The 20,451-nt window shown below is 39.2% G+C and overlaps 1 protein-coding gene across 1 annotated transcript; it reads left to right on the top strand.

The window, feature by feature from the left end:
- Positions 1 to 4,084: 4,084 nt before the first annotated feature.
- On the top strand, positions 4,085 to 17,571 carry LOC111924588 (carbonic anhydrase 3-like). Its single transcript, XM_023920814.2, has 7 exons — positions 4,085 to 4,337; positions 4,419 to 4,616; positions 7,949 to 8,067; positions 9,978 to 10,070; positions 11,692 to 11,757; positions 14,036 to 14,191; positions 15,318 to 17,571. Exons 1-7 carry the CDS (start codon positions 4,301 to 4,303, stop codon positions 15,435 to 15,437), a joined length of 789 nt encoding a protein of 262 aa, XP_023776582.1. The 5' UTR covers positions 4,085 to 4,300; the 3' UTR covers positions 15,438 to 17,571.
- Positions 17,572 to 20,451: the final 2,880 nt, after the last annotated feature.

Below are 20,451 nucleotides of genomic sequence, written 5' to 3'. Positions count from 1 at the left end.
ATTTCAAGTCAGACTGTGCCAGTGTATATAAAAGTAGACAGCCCAGCTCAGATTTGGATTTCAGTGAGTGCCATACAAGCAAAGCTCTATGGGAATCAAGAGGAGAGTCATATTCCTGCAGAGTTTATCTGTTCAGTTTTTCAGATCTGGAAGAGGTATCTGAAATATACACTGTATTTTTGTTGCATCAGATTTATATGTGATAAATAATAAATTTACTTTTTTTTTTTTTAAATACTATACTTGTCCTACAATTTGTGCTCATTTTAGTAGGCTGCTACAGGGAAAGATTGTTCACCTTTTTGTTCCTTTTGCTAAATCTACAGTCTGACTTTCTGTTTTCATGTTTATTGTATCTCACTGTCTAAATATTAAGCTTTGCAAATGATAATGTTGGTTCTAAAGCACAAACAGCAGGATGATGGGATTTTGTAAGCAAGGTCCTGAAGTCTAAACTACAGACTGCTGAGTTACACACCTTCTAAACTGGAAAGATGTAGTAAAAGTCTGCCTATTATTTGTCTAGAGGTACTACACAAATAAAAATGTTAATATACCTAAAAAACTAATTGTTTATAAAAACAGCAAAATCAACCCAATATGTTTCTCATTTTCCTTTGGCATATCTTCCAATAAGATCTGGCTGTCAAGAGGGGTTTCCATTCATTCCTACAATGTTTTCCATAGCATGGCATCTCAGTGAGGCATATGACAATTTGGCTTTTTTGGCTATGGCATGCCACCATGGCATCCCTCAATCAAAAGCATTGAGTGACATGCTTTTCCTGCACTGCCTGGCATGCAATGTGCAATATGTCAAAAAACACTGCTGCCCCATCCATACTGTGCATTATCAGATTCCTTTTTGTTGTACTGTTTTATTCCACATGCTATTAAATATAGTAGAACATATATTTAGATTGGCCACAGGCACTGAGTAAATGCTTTTGCTCACTTAACAGTGTACTCAATACGGGCACACTCTGCGCTCCAGCAAAGCCCTTTGCATGATATCACCCATGGGAAATGTCCCTGAGCATGGTGAAACTTGGAAAACCTTAGCTTTGAGCAGAGACACTCTTGAATTACATGCTGCTGACACATTTACCTCTGTGTCCCCTCACAGTCAGCCATTCCTAGCTGTCATGCTGGCTCCTGGAGACAGCTGGAAACTGGCATGCTGAGGTGAAGCAGTATTTTGGTTGTTCTAATTATTTCAAGGTATTGGCCAAGACAGTCATGGCTGGCAGAGCTCAAAACTGCTGCCAGTTGCTTTTCCATGCATCATTCTCCTGTACGTGTTTTGTGTACTCTGGGTAAAGCCATGGCTCTGAGCCATTTTCCAGACTCTGCTCATTTGCTTTCCATTCTCAAAAAAGAAAATCTATGAATTCAGGTAAGGTATTTTTGTAAGTGAGATGAGCATGATTATGGTTTTCGCTTGTTTAGCAGAAGCAGATGCAGCATCTGAACTGCACATCCAACAGATGGTGTTCCACAGATATGTTATTTGTACTCTGGAGCCTCTGTTTCAATCTTTCCTTTAGGTAACAAATGTACAAACCCCTTTTCGATGAAAAACATCTTATGTGTTAGGTATTCAACAGCACCACCATGTTTTATTTATTTTAATAGTCTTTTGAATAAACTGTTATCAGGTGCCCAACTGTGATTCTGTAACTGGGTGCCAGTTTTGGGCAAGATGATGTCTGCAAATCCTGAACTGAAATCCTGAACTTTTTCATGAATAGGATAGATTGATCTTGTTATGCTCTTGCTATTTCAGATGTCTGATGGCTTTTACAATATGTCCAAGGTTCACAAAATAGAAGGAAATCACTGAATAAAAGTGTGAATGCACTAGGTAACTACATGCCTCTTAAATGGTTGAAGCTGTGACCTTTCCTTAATTATAATGTCATTTCTGTTACAGAAGTGTTTATTTCCTAGAAAAAACAATTTTTTACAAGTTAGATAATGAATTTCTGAGACAATATCAAAAGAAAAGAATAAATGTAGGTCCAAAGGAATGAAAAAAAAATGCTATTCTGATTATCTCTTAAGGCAGGTAATATTGCTACATTTGATTTTTGCTCCACCTTTGATGTGGAAAGCAATAGGAAAAGAAAGCAGTCAGTGAGACGCTGTGGGATGACTCAGTGCCTGGGGCTGACTCCATGTACCTACATTTGTCACTTGTGTGTAAGTTACTGCCTGGAAGGCAAAGCAAGCAAAAAGATGCTCCTCTGGGTGCAACAGGACTAGCTCACTGGAAAGCTAAAATATGAAGACTTTCACTGTTGGCTGGGGCTCTTTAATAAAGATTGCAAAAAGTCTCACATAGAGCAATGAATTTAAATAGTAGGGGAAAAGCTGACTTGCATCTTTTTCTGTGTAATACAAATATTCCTCACCTCCACAAAGGGCTCCAACAAGCATTCTTTGTATGTATGAAGTTGATTAAATGTCTCTCTGAGACTTCCATGAACAAGGCCACTAAAGCTGTCTGCTTATACAGACAGAAAACAAGCTGCTCCAATTAGAATTTCACAAGCTTACAAGTGTTTCTCTCTAGACAGATAAGGTAGAAACCAATTCAAAAGGATTAATTTCTAAGCTTTCTGATTTAAAATTGCAACAGGCGTCAACTTTACATGCCTGCCCTTCCAACAGATGTGACACTATCCATTTGATTGGTGACAGAGTAAAATTATAAAGTTTTTTCTTTTGCCTCAGTCTCTTTTGAAAGCAAAAAGATGTATTTTTCCATACCATTGTACCCAAGTCCCCTCCTAGTACTTTCTTAATTGAATTCTCCCCAAAGAAGGTATGAGGAACTACATGTTTTGAAGGATACTTCGATGATGAACACATCTCTGTTCCTCTAAAGATAGTAAAAGATAGCTCTTACAATATTCTGTAAGTTTCTAAGATTTATTGAGTTCTAATTTGATGTATCTTCTCTATATAAAAATACCATTTACATCACTGCAGAAATTTTCTCAGATGCAGATTCCTAAGTGAGACAACTTGTCCTACCTTTGTCTCAACGGATTCAGGATGTCTACTTATGTTTATACTCAGAGCACGAAGAATTTACTGAACAAGTTTAATAAAGTAATTTTAGTAATGCTAAACAAAGTCCATACCTAGATATTTATTAGCCTAGCTACACGGCACAACTAGAAGGAGAACCTTTATCTTCCAGCTGGTTTGGGGACATCAAAAAGGACCAAATTAGTCCCAAGCTCTGTATTTTGCAGCTTCTCAAACTTTTTCCTGTACCTCACCAACACAAAAGGTAGAACCTCTCCCAGCTGCAGGTTTATTCCACGCTGCATTACTGCGCTGATATGTACAAGGAGCATTTGAACAAGTTCACTGCACCTGTGTTGGAAATCTCCATGGTTTGTGGTGCTTCTTGACTAACTCCCAAATATTTATCTTGGAAGAGCATTTAGTTTGAGTTATGTAGTTTGAATTTTTAGCTCAAGGTAGACAGAGTTGCAGCAGTGTTAGCATGGACTGACAAAGCTATGGAAGAAGCTCTGAGTATTCAGAATAGATGTGCAGGAAAAGCCAACTATTGCAACCATACTGTCACTAACTCCCCATCATCTGAAAATCAAATGCTTTCCCGACTAAAGTAGCCACAGCTAAATTGCCTAACATGAGAAATATATTTGGTGTGAAGCTCCCTGCATGAAGAACTGACTGGACAACGCTGAATCCAAACTTGAGCCAATGGTCAGGAATGGCCTCCTTTGGGGCTTCCTTTGCTCAGCGGTTCCACAGGCTGTGAGACATCCCTTCAGGCAGACACAGGGCCCTTCTGAGCAATGGGAGCATTTGTGAAAGCAGGAAAGCGGCAGTGGGGGAGCCTGTCCGCCCTGGGAGCTCGTTCCGAGTCACCGCATGTGCCCCACGCCTTCGGCGCTGCCCGGGGAGGGAGAACCGAACTCCTTCCGTCCGCTCCCGGCGCTGGGGCCGAGCTCTCCAGGCAGCCTCTCCTCACCCAGCCGGGACCCACGGCCCCGGGGGCTGCACCGGCCCGCCCGCGCCTCGCACCCTCAGTCCCCGGGCTGAGCCTGCGGGGCGGGGATGGAGGGAGCCGCGGGGTCCTGCCGGCATCCTCCTGCCTCCTCCGGGGGAGAGCACGGCTGTGCCCGGCGGCCGCCCCCTGCCCGGCCCTGCCCGGCCCTGCGGGGAGGACGCGAAGCCGCGGCGCTCTATAAAAAGCCCCCCGGGCCGGGAGGGAGGGGAGCAGCGCAGAGCGGGACGGGGCGCGGGCAGCGGCGCCATGGCCCAGGCCGTGTGGGGCTACGACAGCGACAACGGTGAGGGGGCTCGGGGCCGCCGCGGGGGCCGGCACCAGCCCGGCTGAGCAGGGGAGACGTTTCTTTGTCTTTGTCCCTCAGGACCCGAGCGCTGGCACGAAAACTACCCCCTGGCCAAGGGCGACTGTCAGTCCCCCATTGAGATCAACAGCAAGGACGTGCAGTACGACTCCTCTCTCGCCTCCTGGCACGCCAGCTATGACCCCGGGGCAGCGAAAACCATCCTGAACAACGGGCGCACCTGCCGAGTCGTCTTCGACGACACTTTTGATCGATCAGGTCGGTCTGGATTTTTGGGGGGTTGCCAGGAATCAAAGCAAAAAAGCGTTTTCAAAGCGCCAGGTATCAAAAAGCGCCCTTTAGTATCCAGCCTGTGCAGGCCAGCAGAGTAAAGTCTCTTGGGAATGTTAAAAAGATGCTCCTGAAGTTTATTCTGGTGGATCTGAAAGTGGGACAGAAAGGCTGTTAGCTACAGGGGAACCCCTGAAATACAGCTGGATGGTAGATTTCTCCCTATGTCACCTCCTTCATCAGACACCACATCTCCAGGTTTTGTGTAAGGGACAAGAGTGGTTCCCAGAGTGGTTTGGAATGCTCTGAGGCACTTTGTAAAAAAACTTGTATATATTTTTACTGACTGTGATCTTGATTTCTTCTGCATAGTAATTTTTCAGGTACCTCAAAGCCTGAAAAGTTATGAGAATAGCATTTATGTAAATGGCATTTTATAGTTTCTGGAAAACAAATGGCTTTGTTATTTAATTGAGATTGAGCAATCTCATTTCTCTAAATCAAATTTTCAAAACTTGATTGCAGAGCTCTGTCTGTATAGCTCTGGATGCAGATAGGCAACAACTGTCAAAATTAATAAATTCATAATATATAATGCAAAGACATCACAAAAGCATGCAGTATTTATTAGTCCATCAAGAAAGAAAACAATATAATTAATGGAAAACAGTTACTTTCCTTTGTATTTCTGTGCATCTGTGTTGATAGCACTTGTATTGAGATTTTGTTCTTAGTAAGCTATATCACAGATTAAATATATCCATAGTACATTGAAAGATCACTCTCCTTCTTGTTTATCTTGATGAGCCCCTTGTTTCCTTGGTCTTCTTTATCATTACAGCTACTTATTATTGTTCCATGTCTCTCAGATGGCATCTCAATTATTTAGGACCAGGACTGTCTCTAAATTATGTATTTTTATGCTCCTTTAGTATTTATGACCCTGTTTCTACACAGCAGTCTCATAAATTGCACTTTTATTACCATAGAAAAACAAATGGTCTGGATTGGAAGTGACCTTAATGATCATCTAGTGCCAACCATACCCTCATCACCACCTTCCACTAGACCAGGTTACTAAAGATGCATCCAACCTGGCCTTGAACATTTCCAGGGATGGATAATCCACAGCTTCTCAGGCAACCTGTTCCAGTGCCTCACCAACACCACAGTAAAACATTTCTTCCTGATATCCAATGTGACCATACTCCCTTCCAGTCTGAAGACATTCTTCCTTGCCCTATCACCACCTGCCCTTGTAACAAGTTCCGTTTATAAGCCAGAATGCTCTTCCAAAGCTCTGCATAAAATGAATGCCTTGACTGAAAGCATGGGAAGGAAATAGGTAATGAATATTTTCACATGGTGGTTCTGTTCTGTCTTCTTTACAGCTTCCTAAAGGCTGAGGTGTTTTAGGCTGCTCAAGAAGTTGTCTGCCCAAGGAACAGTATTGGAGAAAGATTCTAATTTGGGCAAACCAAATGCAGTCCTTGGTGCAGCACTCCCTCTTAGTAATCTTCCCTCCATTTCCTCCCTGTATGTCTCCTCCTGATCACCTCTGTTGTTTCTTTGGGCATGCAGTGTGTACATTCACTCCTGGCTGCCCTTACTTTCTGCAGGTTGCTGGACAGTAATTTAGGACAAGTGTTTCACAGGCACGTGTCTGATCAGAATCAAATACAATGCCTGACAGTTCAGAAAACCATAAGGAAGAATTTTGTAGACATTTTATTGTCTTCATTTGTTGGCTTCTGCAGTGCTAAGAGATGAGGATACATAGTAGTCACAGATTCCATTTTTATTGGAAAAAGAAATATAGTTAAAGATTTTTTATTTTCCCAATCACACGGAAGATTTTGAATGTTAAAAAGGTTTGGTTTTATGCTAGAGAGATTTGTATACTGTTATGAAGTGCTGTTTTCAAGTGCTTCACAGTATTTTAGCTCTGGAAAGGGCTACCTGTAAGAAATGAGTAGTAAATGAGTTTCCAAATCTGATGCTGATTCAGCTTGTAAATGTAGGTAGATCACATAAACTCAGCTCCATCCTCCCATTGATTCCAATGTGAAATGGCAACCAAATACCAACCAAATTTGAGGAGCTGGATTCTAAGCCTTTTTTGTCCTATATTTGAAATTATTATTATTATTATTATTATTATTATTATTATTATTATTATCATCATCATCATTATTTTTCATTGAAGGCTTCTACAGAAGGTTTACTCAATATTACTCAATACTGTACTGAGTTATGATTATTTATATTTGAAAAAATTAAAAAAGTAAGAGGAACTACTGCTTAAGTCTCAACAGTGCTTTTTTTCTGGCCCTCCCCTTGATGGTTGTGACACCTACCAACTAAAAAGAGAAACTGCAAAGTTAAACCTCTTGCTCTGTGTAGGTATTCCAACTTGTAGGATATCAAGAATTCATTTGAGACCATTGGGCAAAAGAGGATTTCAATGTTAACTTTGAACTTCAAAGTTATTGGTGGAAGTTCAAACTTGAATGCTATTTAAACAAGGCCTTCTGGCACTGCAGTTGTGAACTACATTATCAGCTTTCTGTGTAAGGAAACACGACTCATTCCAACCTTAGGTAATGAATGAAAAATACATTTGAGAGCTTATCCTCTAAGCAGTCCCTGCTCAAAAGAATCTCCAGGCTGAAAGAGCAGGTGTGATGTTCTGAAAGTCAGAGTTGATGTCAACTGTCAGACTGATGCATGGTCAGCATTATTTGGCTAAGCACAACAGAAGTAACAGCTTCTTAGTTTCTCTTGTTGGTGGCTCAAGAACAATTTTGTAACTCACCTGACCTAAACTTCATTGTCTTCCCTCACTTCCAAGAAACAGTTTTTTTTTTTTAATTTTTATTTTCTCTTAGAAGCAGCTATCTGTAACCATTTTTTAGGTGTCTGACCTGAAAAAGGTATGCCAATCATGGACTGGAGGTACTTTTTGAAGCACCTTTGGGTAAATTCAACAGCCCTAACACCAGTCTTTTTAAAAAAGACCCTTTCTTGACGAGAATCACCTAAGAACACCCTCCTCTCTCCATACCAGGAACTGTAGTGTGTCCACTTGCCAGGAGAAAAGAGGCTTGTTGGGTAGCTGGGCTTTGTTTCTGTGCTTGACTCACAGCAGCTTCCACAGCATTCACATCAAACAGAACTCCTGACAGCAGAGTTTAGCGCCAGCCACGTAAACTGGCGAGTGTTGTGGGCGCCTTGTGGCGGGCTGGCTGTAGGAGGGGAGCTGGGCTGTGTCCCCACGGGGTGCTGGTGTGGTGGCAGGTGCTGATGCTGTGTCCCTGCAGTGCTGAGAGGGGGGCCGCTGACCGGCGCCTACCGCCTGCGCCAGCTGCACCTGCACTGGGGCTCCTCCGACGAGCACGGCTCCGAGCACATCATCGACGGCCAGAAGTACGCGGCGGAGGTAGGACGGGTTTGTAATGGTAGCATTCAGACTGGAATTTGTCTGGTTTTTCATCTGAACACATTAACCATTCTCCCTCCTGAAAGTATTTAGCTATTGATTTTTCCCTGCCTGTGAAACTTGTGAATACTGCTTAACATGCAGTGGTATAAGTTGCAGCTGCTGACAAATGTATCCCTGCAAGTATCTACTAACACGGATTTCTTCATGCCAGAGTTTTTGCTGGTATCTTAGAATGTTTTAAAAATATTTGCAACAAAGCATTCTGTTACTTCCAAATAGGAAGATCTGCTGATTTTTTTTTTTGGCATTTAGTCATTTCTGGTATAGCTTGAGTTACCAAGCTAGTTTCAGAAAGAACAGAAAAACTCACTAAAAGCATATTTGATAAGCTGATGTTCAAAATTAGATCCATCTTAAAACTGATTCGGAGTATGTCTTAGTTCCTGGACATATCTGCTTTAAAATAGCTGGGCTTATTTTCAGGAACAACGTAAAATGTAATGTTTGTGTTTTGTTTTGTTTCGTTTTGTTTTAAATGTAAACCACTGCAGGGCTGTTGTCCTAGTTTGTTAAAATTAATGAATGTTTTAGGCCCTGAATACTTCTACAGGTCCTAAATGTAAGTGAATTAACTATTGATGCTAGAGAATTGCTAGCAAAGGCTGCCTCCTTCCTCCACTTTGAGATTAGACTCAAAATACATACCTATGCCCACAAAAATCAGTATGTGTTTTCCTGCCTTCCACCTGTACTCTCGAGGCCCAGAGCTTGAAGAAGCTTTGGCCACCTCTTGCAGGACAAAACTGAGGCAAATATTTTCAGGGTCAATATGCACAAACATTGCAGAGATGACTGCAGGTGATGGCTGCTTAGGATTTTTTTCCCCATTCCTTAAGCACAGACAATCTTTGCTAGTGTTCTGCTTTCTGTGGCCAACTAAAGAGAAAAAAATATCTGCTTTCTCAAACTATTTCTTGGCTAGTTCAAGCACAGACTTTTTATGTTACTTTTGTTAGCAGTACTCATGTATTTGTTGACAGGAGAAGGATGCCTGGAATATATGTACTTTAGCTACATTGCAGCCAAAGATTTATAGTTGCTCCAACTTTATCCTTAGCATTAAAGTCCTTACCTTCAAGAGAAAAGAAACAGAGAAAAACGGATTAGTTTAAATTCAGGACAAATTATTTTTTTGGTTATTTTAAATACGCTTTAAAAAAACCACTGATTTTGTATCTATACGTGTATATATACCTGTAGAACACTATGACTGTGTTCCAAATTCTCCTTAATCTGAAATTGCACACTGCTAGTTGCAGCATTTGTTGCTATATACATGAGCTAGAGATTTTCTAGCTGGACAGGGATTCAAAAATTTGAAATATATCCTGAAAATACAGCATTGTTGAAAGTGGATATGAGAAAGAAACATCCGATTATAACCCCACTCCCTTCCAATATGATGTGGCAAGAGCAGTAAGAGATACAAACCAATAATATATGCACTACATACAACCCAGTGTAAATCCTTGACATCTGCATCACCTGAAGATCTAAAAATGTACTTGAGATGAAGTGAATGTCAGTAGGTGTTTTATGCACTGCATGTGGTGTGCATGTCATGTGCTTGGATTAAACTATTTATAGTTGCATTGTCTGATATTGTGTGGTAAACTCCATTTTCTTTGTCCTATGCTTCAATTAAATGCAAAACAATGCTTTATGGAAAGCATGAGCATATAAAAGCATGGGAACAGCAGTAAGAAATAAATACTTAAACAGTTTTCTTTTTCATGTCCATTCTTTTACTTACTGTGTACCAGAATATTTTCTTAATTTAATTTATAGTGAAGATTGTGCTGTTGACAATTTCTTGTGTTTATAACTGAGGCTTAATTGATTTTTAGTTACATATGGTGCACTGGAATCCAAAACATGGTAATTTTGCTGGAGCTTTGAAACAACCTGATGGTGTAGCTGTTGTGGGCATTTTTCTGAAAGTAAGTAGCAAATATTCAGTCTTTACAATTTTCTGTATTTTTCCTCTTTCCCTAGTGCAAGGGGAAAGTTACCGATGTTTTTTCCTGCACTGCAGCCCTTGGTGTGCACTGGGTGAGGAAGAGGGTCTGCATAGGCTGAATGTTTCCTCTCGTCCTTTGTCTGCTAGCAGGTGTTGTATCTGCCTGTCAGCAAGGTTATGTTGACTGATTCCCTTCTCTGGTCTCTTGTTATTCCACACTGGGGAAGCTGGGGATCAAAATGAGTTCAATGAACCCACTCCAAAAAAAAAAAGAATTGATGGTAAAATAAGATCATTGAACATTCTAACCTTGAAATACATAAACTTTTAAAAAACATAATACTGTACCAGTATTTTCAGATTGATTTTTTTATAAACTCAACAGAAGATAAGTAATACTTATGTCAAATCTTTATGTGGTCTAGGACATTGAGAAATGCTAGTGGGCACACAGTCCAAAAGTGATAAATTACAGAAACTTCAGTCCTTTTAGCTGCAAGTGAGCATTTCAGCTTGAACACACCATCCAGGAATAGAGTCCTTTTAATATTTCATCACTAGTAAGTGGCATTTGTACAAGCAAGAGCAAGTGGATGTAATTAATTTTGCTACAGTGTCCCTGGACAGACTAGACACAGTGTCATTTTAATTCTATTACTCTGTGAGCCAACCTGACCTTTTCTCTTGTGGTTAGTCTAAATTGAAGGTCAGCACCTGTCCAGATTCTCCCCTATGACTATGTCCTTCAATTATTCTTCCTTTGTCATTCCTTTTGGCCTATTTTAGGACAAAGTTTTATGTTGTAAAACATACAAAGCACACCACTATATTCCTATTAACCATGCTAGGGTCAGCCAAAAGGTCTAGAAAAGTAAGTAGTATCATTATCTTCTCTGGCCTTCTTTCCCAATTTCCTGCTTTCTCTCTGGTGAAGGAGCTGTTGCTTTCTTTGATTTTGTCATGTTCCATTACTAGGTTTTGGGGTACTACTAAAACAGGATTGAGTTACCTACTGAGGAATTGAAGTTAATCTATTTTGGAACAAGATATGGCAATAACAGTACATCTTACAAATACTGCCTCTACACTTCTGGGTTGTCAAAGCTTTTATCAGTGCTAAATGTCATGAACACAAGCAATAAAGTGACCTCATAGCTTGAGGTCATCTAGACATGAATTTGTCACATGTCTTACATCAAGACTGATCTGACTGTGTATGTGCTGCAGGATGAAGTGTCTGCAGGAACTACAGCCCTTCAGGCAATCAAGACTTTGTCAAGTGCTCAGACATCTCACAGTGGCTGTGGGTTGCTTTTGAAGCAGGAGCCAAGGGTTAAGCCCTGGGTAGTGAAGCTGAGTGTGCAGTCCATTCCTCAGACAGGCGTGATGCCTTGTAGGGTCCTTCAACACGTTCAAATTGCAAAGCCAGCTACTGAAGCCTGCTATTTTGGATGTTCTTTGAACACATATAGTTTTCTGTCAGTCCCTACTGGATTCTCTGAGACTGCTGTTGCCTAATGTGACAGATGGGATGTACTGAATGTCTTTCAAATACTGTGGAACATGATGAAAAGATACAGTATTTGTGCTTTGCATTGCAGGTTGGAAAAACTCCCAAACCAGAGATGAAAAGAATTCTTGAAGAAATTGAAAACATTAAGACCAAGGTATCAAAACAATTTTTGTGATATAATGTAGCTGGAAAACCACAGAAGCAGGAATGAGTAGTTCAGGTTCATATTTTGGCATCATTTTGATGCCAAACAGTAGCAACAGAGATGGTGCATTGGACTGTGGAGCAGGATACTTTATTTTGCTTAAATACTTAGCTCTTCATTTCAGCAAATAATCTTGTGGAAGATGATTTTTTAATCAATCTTTGCATACACAATTAATAGTTTTATTGGTCCTGCTCTGTAACAAATATGCCAGTGGGGCAATACCAAGAAGAAATTAAAAGCTTTTTGAAGACAACAGTAGCCAAAAAAAAATGCATATAGCAGAGTCATAAATTTAGTTAGACTAAAATGAGAAGAAATTAGTAGGAATGATAGAGCAGGGTTCCAGTCAGGGTAAGGGAGATTAAAAACATTGTTAGTTTCAAGAAGGAACTGTATCTATAAAAGAAATTACATGGTGCAGTTTCAGCACCAGTCCTAAGGTCTCTCTTCCTATGATACTAGCAGAAATAGCTTTGCAAATATATTCTAAACTGTTTTCAGCTTAATTAATGATCTAAGGCACCAGTCCATACCTATTGCATAGATACAGCTGCTGAAGGGAGTTATTTGCACAGCACTACAATATTGCATCTATTGCATTTAGCATTCTCATTTACAATAAACTTAATAAATTCTAGGCATACTTCAGCAATTCTGCTTCATGATAAATTTTATGATTCTAATAATGCTAAAAGTAGTTCTTTTTTTTTTTTTATTTCACCTTGAACATGCCACCAAATCACCAAATTTGTAGGCATTTTCTTGCAAATTTACCAGAATTCCTTGCATTTAATGTATGTATGTGTGTACTGCCATTGACGTGCAGTTCTGAGCCTGAAAGCTCTCCTCTCCTTTGTAAGAGTTGTATAAATTTTATTTTTTAAATTCAGTTTTCAAATGCAATTAAGTTCTTTCTGCTGAGGACACTGAAGGTTATTTTTTTAACCTATCCATGCCCCTGCCTCAATGTGTCAATGGTACCTCTTTTGATAGCTTTCTCTCATAATGCCTGTATAATTTTTTCTTTTTTTTGGCCATTTACATGTAGCAGTTCTGGAAAAAGCAACAGTTGAAATAAAGCAGAGAAAAGTGCATACACAAAGAACCACATGTTGTATTTTATCTCTTATTTCTCTTCTGTCATCACATTTTCCCAAGATTACTTATTTTTCAGAAAGATTAATGGGTGGTATCACTGGTGTATTTATCACACAAGCAGTTTCAGTTGCTCTCATGCGTTATAGGCAGAGGAGTTTCTTGGTCACTGTACTGTATATACTGACAAAGCACAATTTTGTGAATTTACTTGCAAATTCATATTGAACTTACAGAATAATCTTTTCAGGAAGATATAATTGGAGTCACTTTTCCTACTCTTAATTTGTGCAAGGATGCATGGAAATGATTGCAGCTTCTGCCACTCACTTTGTTCTAATCTAGATAAGATTCTCCATAATAGAAGAAGGAAATAGGAATAATATATCTTCCTTCTCAGAATTGCATCCAAAATACCAATAGAGAAGTGAACTGCATTTCCTTGGCTAGTTTTTGTTGCCCAGAGGGAACAAGGAATATTCATTACAGTCCTGTGGAGTTACTGTTCTATTTGGTGGCAGATTTACCAGGAAATGTTGTCTGATGTCTGCTTTCTCCCTTGTCTGGTGGTAATCACCTCAAATTGTAAAATATTTAGGATTCAGTTTACAGGAAATATTTTAATTCTTCACGAAGTGTAATAGCGCCAAAAAAAAGACTGAGAATGTCACCATGAATATATAATTAGAGCACAATCTTGAGAAGAGAGGGGTGCAGATTTAAATTCCTCCAGACAGAAGAGAAGGCTGTAATAAATCTGGGATAAATGCCTGGCCACTATCCTGTTGGATAAAAGGGTAACAGTACCAGCAGTGCCACAGGCTTTAACTTTTATCCCAATGGCCCAAAGTAAAACACAATTTTGATAATTCCAGAACAGAGATATGTAAAAATGAATTTGCTTTGATCCCACACAATTCAGTTTTTAATTTCTTCTAATTTATTAATGTAATCAAAATGTCAGTTATTATTAATTGCTGAGAAAGTGCTTGACAGGAAGAAAAGGAGATTGATTTCTTGCATGAATCCTGGTATTTAATTGCTTCCTTTATAATAGCATAGACACGAATGACTTTTTTAAGATGTGTACCTCTGGAGTTACTGCAGAGAATTTTTTTGTTTCCCTAAGGGGAAGGAGGCTCCTTTTCTGCACTTCGATCCTTCAATTCTTTTCCCCAAATCTCGGGACTACTGGACCTACCACGGCTCGTTCACCACACCCCCCTGTGAGGAGTGCATCACTTGGCTTCTCCTGAGGGAGCCGATTGAAGTCAGCTCAGACCAGGTAAACTCCAGCCCACTTCTTGGTGGGGAAAGCTTTAGCTGTGGACAGTGAGAAACTGCCTGCAGAACAGACTGTTGAAATGGGCTGTAAAACTGACCCTGAGAATCAGGCACTCTTGCAGGACACTTCCTGGAACAGCCTCAGCAGTGGTGTTTTTGGGGTCCAGAAAACCTGCTAAGGCAGAAGTGCCCCTGAGCCAAAATTCAGCCATGATAGCAGCCTCAGTTCATTCTATGTTTTTTACAATTAAATGGCAAGTGAGACTAATATTTTGCTGGTTTCCTGGTTAAAGAAATTGCTGGTCCAGATCTTGACTTCTTAAAAGCTGTCAGTGAGAAAGATCAAACAACCTACAACCTGCAAACCTGAACATACATACAAATTAATATACCACTTGCATTCACATAGCTCAAATGTGCATTTACAGAGAAAAAAAAAAAAAAGTCTGTCTGGATAAGGTGACTTTGTAGTTCTTGTGTCAAAATTTTTGGCTATTTATACCACTTTCTGCTTCAGCAATACAAGTCAGGATATATCCTTCCTACTGAAATGGATGTTTTCAAAATATATTTTTTTGCATTTGGATGAAAGGCTAACAATCAACAAAGCAACACTGAAATTAAGTTAGTTTTAATAACAGCAGCTGAGTTCTGAATTCATGATTCAACTTAATAATCCAGTTGGTATATCACTGCCTTGCAGTTCAAAATACAAACTTCTGCACCAGCTTTTTCGACCACTGCCTTGCACTGACATAGGTCTGGATCCTCCTTCACAGATAGCTGTATTTTCACAAGGTATTTGCCTGCAGTCCAGCTCCAGCAGGGTCACAGTAGGGCCCTGTTCTTTTAACACACTGTGCTTGTGAATCAGAGAAAACACCAAAAGAAGCCCAGGAAAGGGTCATATGATGAACTGTTCTGTGGATTGTGAAGATCCACAGAAACAATGCAAACTCCTGGGCTGCAGGAATCTTTATCAGTAATCTCAGTATTATTAGGAGACTGTCATTGTCATTGTGTGCTTGTCACTATATGAGAAAATTCCTTTTTCATCTCATAGTTTTTTCTAGGCAGTAAGGTCCACAGTGCTTCCACATGGACACTTGAATTTTTCTTCCTTGCAGATGGCAAAGCTCCGCAGCCTTTCCAAGAATGATGAGAATGAGCCCATGAGCCCTCTTGTTGACAACTGGCGCCCACCGCAGCCTCTGAAGGGCAGGATAGTGAAAGCCTCATTCAAGTAAAATCTCAAGTCTCACTCAGCTGAACCTGAGTGAGAAAATCCCTTCATCACAAAAGTGTAGCTAGTTTTTTCTGTCTACTGCTTTTCCTCTGGATACAGGTCTGTGTTTCTCAGTTTGAAATTCTGAATGGTAAAAGTGAATCTGTTTCTAAAAGCAGAAAAATACTGTATGCAAGTACTAAACATAGTAAGCAAATGTGAAAAGTAATGATTCTTGACCACAAAGGCCTCATCATTTATAGTCACTTCTCTGCCTTGTGGTCTTGTAAGAAAAATAGGCTCAGTTTCAATATTTAATTAATTTTGAAGAAAATATAGTAAGGCAAAAAAATGAACCAATTGTTCAGAAAAGCAGAAGTAACAGTAGATGAACACAAGGGAAATGCCTGTCTGTACACTGTGATCTTGCTCAGACACCCCACCCTCAGAGGAGATATCCATAGAATAAGTACCCTTTAACATACCAGATTTTCCCTTCCCTGTCACTGCTCACAGTTTTTTATCCAAGATTAGATTAGTGTTCTGAGGGTAAAATCAGGCATACTTAGTTTCTGTGTGAAGAAGAAAAGAGACCTTGCTGTCTTTTCAGCATGTACTGTCTTTGCCATATCTTGCTGCTGCCATATTTGATCATTTCTTCTTTCACTGCTGCTGTTACTTCACCCATCCAGTGTAGAGTCCTGCTGGTATCATATTGCTTTGTATTTAGTATACAGCTTTAGTATTGCTGAGGGGGAAGTTCCTTTCTTCTGCTGCTCTATGTTATCTCCCAGAATGATGGATTTTTGATGCTCTGCCTGCTTTTTATATTTGACACCTTAATGGTTTTGCCTATTAGGGATTTTGTTGCATATAGAAAGGATCTTTCTGCATGACTCATATGTGTCATTTGTCATCCCCACTTGTGAAAAATCCAGGTTAAGTGTTTATTTGACCCTGTATCTGGAGAATATAAGTGGATTCTGTTTGGCTCAGTTCCTTTCTGGGGAGACACATCAGCTTTCAACTATGATCCAAGCAAGGAATCACTGGCAGACAGAAACATGTAAATCAACTTCCCCTGTCCTTCAACATATAAACTTTATACACATTTCAGTGTACAGGTACTATCGATGTTGAACCCACATACAGATCATGTGAGTAAAGATCTACATTATGTTCAACACCCAGGTGATTATTCAGTATTGGACATACAGGAGATGGGATGGTCAAAGGTGGTGCATAAATCCTGCTGCACAGAAAGCTTCTGGGCTCTCTGTGTTCCTGTAACTCATCAGTAGGTAGTAGTGGGTGTTCTTCTGGAGATGTTGACACAAACATGTTCACAGCAGCATTTATAAGGGATGTGTCAAAGTCTGAAAAAAAACCAGGGCTACAAATGGCTGGAATAGGCATTTCCCAGTTCACCTTAACTATTTCACTTTCCACCTTCACTAGAAAAATGATGCTCCAACAGGGAAGTAATGAATCAGCAACACGGGACAAATGCTGCTGTTATTACCAGCACAATTCAGTGAGAATCCAGAAATGAAACTGAGAGCAGATTTTTGATCCTTTTCATTCAGTTAGAATTGTTCAAAGGATTGCTGAATTTCCATTGAAAATTAGTATTTTAGTTTATTAGGAATGTATTTTGCTTAGTATAAAGCAGTTTATTTTTAAAAACTAAGTTCATGTGAGTAGAAGCTAAAGTATTGATTGAATCCTGTTTACAAATGTTTTGGCACTGGCCTAATTTTATCATAAGATCAGCTTTTGATATTATGAGTGCAGCACTTGCAAGGGTATTGATTTTAGGAGTCCCTCAGATCTTCTTTAAACTCCCAAATCTGTAAATCTACTCAACACATAAAAATGTTACTACAGAAAGCTCATAAGAAACAATTTTTTTCTACTGTACTATGTCTTATGTGTAAAATTTCTTCTCATATCCATATGCAGTTGATATTGGTGATGAGAAAATTTTAACACAAAGAACTGAGACAAGGGTTTGAGTATTTTGACCTAAAAGCCATTGACTGTGATGTTTTAATCTCTTGCTATTGAGGCAATAAAACAAGATTAGTTGTCTGCACTTGAAATAACTGCTTTTATGTCTTCAGAGAATCAATAAATTGACTTACATAAAAAATAAATTGACTGCTGTTTTTATGCTAAGAGATGACTGAAAGTTGCAAGAACTTAGTAGAAAACCTTGCTGCTCCTTTCTTTGATACATATGCTTGTAATATAAGGGGGACAGACATTTTAGTACTTTTTAGCTGTTGAAGTTTAGTACGTTTATGTTTTATTTATGTTAGTGTTTAGTGTTTTCTCTACTGCTTTTGAAAGGTAGAATAGGCAGAAGTTTATGAACTACTGAAATAGCTGTTTTGGTTCCAAGAAACAATATTTGGTTTGCATGTTGGTAAAAAGGAAAATACAGTCTGAAATTTATATTGCTTCCTCATGCATCTCCTCTGATTCCATTCTGTCTTCAAACTACTATTACACAAAAGCATCATCTTCACTGCAAATATGCTTTAAAGTTTTGAAGAATAAAGTGCACAGTTTTGTTCCATTGCCTTTCATCCTTTGAGAAATAATATATCTCAGCATTGATTACCTTGGTGACAAAATCAGAATATGTGGATTGTAATCCTGATGCCTCATGTATATTAACCCAAACCAACAGTAAAAATTACCCTAATCATTCTGGGGCACCAAAGCCTTATGAATTCAGTGTCTCTAATGTATTTATTAATTACAGGAGGGTAGCCAAATTATTCAAATTAATTAACACCTATTGGGTTTTGATAAATGCTTAAACTTTCCCAGTTTCCCACACCTCACAAGAGACATTACTAGAAAAATTAAAAACTTATTCCTACAGTTTCAAAGCTTTTCTTTATTAACTGAAACAGCTGTCACCATCTTTCAGTCATGTGTAAATTCGTAACTGAACTGTGAATTCCTGGTATGACCCTTGTGTACAACCAGCTATGATTCTGCATTTTTACTACAAAATGAACAAATATCTTCTTTTTCTGTATCTCAAAGAAAGATGCTCCTGGATGTCCTTGTTGATTTTTTTCTGCTGAGTAATCAGCATTGAAGAACGTTCATATTGTCAGGGAATCAGACAAAAGAAAACAGTATCTATTTCTTCCTGAGGCGCTTTATCCCATGCCCCAGCAAAGGGGGCAGTTGTATGGTGTGTGTTCCACTTTGTCTACCTGCCTTTCATCTCAATGAATTCTGGCATTTATCTTTGTCAATATTGGAGCATAAAGCATTGTGCTAGTTTTGCATTAATTGACATTTAGTGAAGAGGGAAGAAGCCACCCACAGAAATGATTTTTTGTGAGAAGCTGCTAAGAGCTTCCTCTGTGCCTGAAAAAAAACAAGCATGTATTCAGGAATTATTTTATTTCCAAGCCCAAGAATTTAATAGAACATTTATAAGATTCTCAATCCTAATAATTTAATAGAAATTTTTATAACATTCCTCACTCCCCAAGAGGTAATATACAACCAATGATGAATCACAGATCACATCAGACTCAAGGTTTTTTTTTTTTAAACTTATTTTTTAAAGCATCTTCTTTTCAGTTTATGGCTGCTGTATATGTTGATTTGCAAAAAAAGTGCAATAAAATTAAATTAACATACTCAGGGTTATTTGTGAGGGAGGGACAGAAAAACTGTTGAGTTTTAAAACACACAAACAGATTTGAATACAGATGGAGAACTTGTGATATTACTGGGGAAATAAACACCAACAGAGTATTGCTATTATAGAAAATTTTGACTATATTTGGACTGGATAGTACAATACTTGCAAGAATGTCCATGAACTTAAATGAACAAAACACTTGTAGAATCATAGGCCTGAGGTGGACCTTAAAGACCATCTGGTTTCCACCCCCCATGCTGTGAGCAGGGATACCTTCCACTAGACCATTATTTTTTAAAAAATTACATAGTAGATGGAAAATTTTCTGTAAAACAGGAGGATGGAGAAGAAAGAAATGCAATTTGTACTGCAAACTGATGAAGATACAAGTCCACAGTCTAAATTAATACCTCACTTTCAAAAAAGACAACTGTGAAGAATATGAGTCCAAATAAAGAGGGGTTAATAGGAATATGTATATATGTGAGAATGAAAATTACCATTAGGTGAGATGGTAAATCAAGTAGGACAATAGAGCAAACTTAATACAGATGGAGTTGTCTCTGCTTCAGAAAACAAAAAGATTGGCATAATAAACTGCAGCCCTTCTGTTGAGTACTCTATTTCACGAGATCTCCCTGGAGATAGCATCCTGCCTCTCTATGGGAAAATCCAACAGGAAGGTTGGAAGCAATGATGCCATCAGGTAAGCAACAGAAAGGTTTCAGTCACTAATGAGCCACATCAGTACTTTGAACCGGTGCAGGAAGCATCAACAGAATGTTATCTGCATGGGAATTCTCAAAGTAAGTCTCACTGATTCTGCCACTAATTCTTCAAGTGAGAGGTTGACATTAACTCATGCTTCTGCAGTTCTGTCATGCCATCAGTAAGTAGAATATGCAGTAGGTGTTAGGAAAAAAAAGTGCCTTTGGTAAATTTGAGTAGCACACTGTCACTCTGTTACTGTTACTAATATCTTGCAGAAGATCTGTCAGAAAACTGTTGAAGAACTTGAACTCCTTCCTGGAGTTAGACCAACTTCCTTGCAGCGCTAGACCACCAAGAACATGGACCAGTTGTCTCAGACCTTTATGGTGGAGATAATAAATCTTTACTAGACTAAGATTTTTAATTCTTCCAATTCCCATGATTTTTTTCTTTTTTTTTTTTTTTTTTTTTAACTGGCACTGCCACGATTCATCCTACCTTCACCCCATAGACCACGCAAACATCCTTGCTGAAAACTAAAGTGAAGGATGCTGCTTCTTGCCTGGCTTGTAATGGTCATTTTCCAGAGCCCACACGGTGGAGCCAGTTCTTCAGTAGTCACCTCCCTGACACCACTTTCAGCCTGGGC

The sequence above is a fragment of the Cyanistes caeruleus genome, chromosome 1, assembly GCF_971803275.1.
Source record: "Cyanistes caeruleus chromosome 1, bCyaCae1.hap1.1, whole genome shotgun sequence".
Lineage (NCBI taxonomy): Eukaryota > Metazoa > Chordata > Aves > Passeriformes > Paridae > Cyanistes > Cyanistes caeruleus.
The sequence above is the reverse complement of the archived record's forward strand: the minus strand, read 5'-3'. Positions and strand labels throughout refer to the sequence as shown.

Coding starts and splice junctions, on each gene's coding strand:
- LOC111924588 (XM_023920814.2), top strand. CDS start 4,301: ATGGCCCAGGCCGTGTGGGGCTACGACAGCGACAACG. Junction 4,617..7,948: donor CGACACTTTTGATCGATCAG/GTCGGTCTGGAT, acceptor GTGTCCCTGCAG/TGCTGAGAGGGGGGCCGCTG. Junction 14,192..15,317: donor TTGAAGTCAGCTCAGACCAG/GTAAACTCCAGC, acceptor TCTTCCTTGCAG/ATGGCAAAGCTCCGCAGCCT.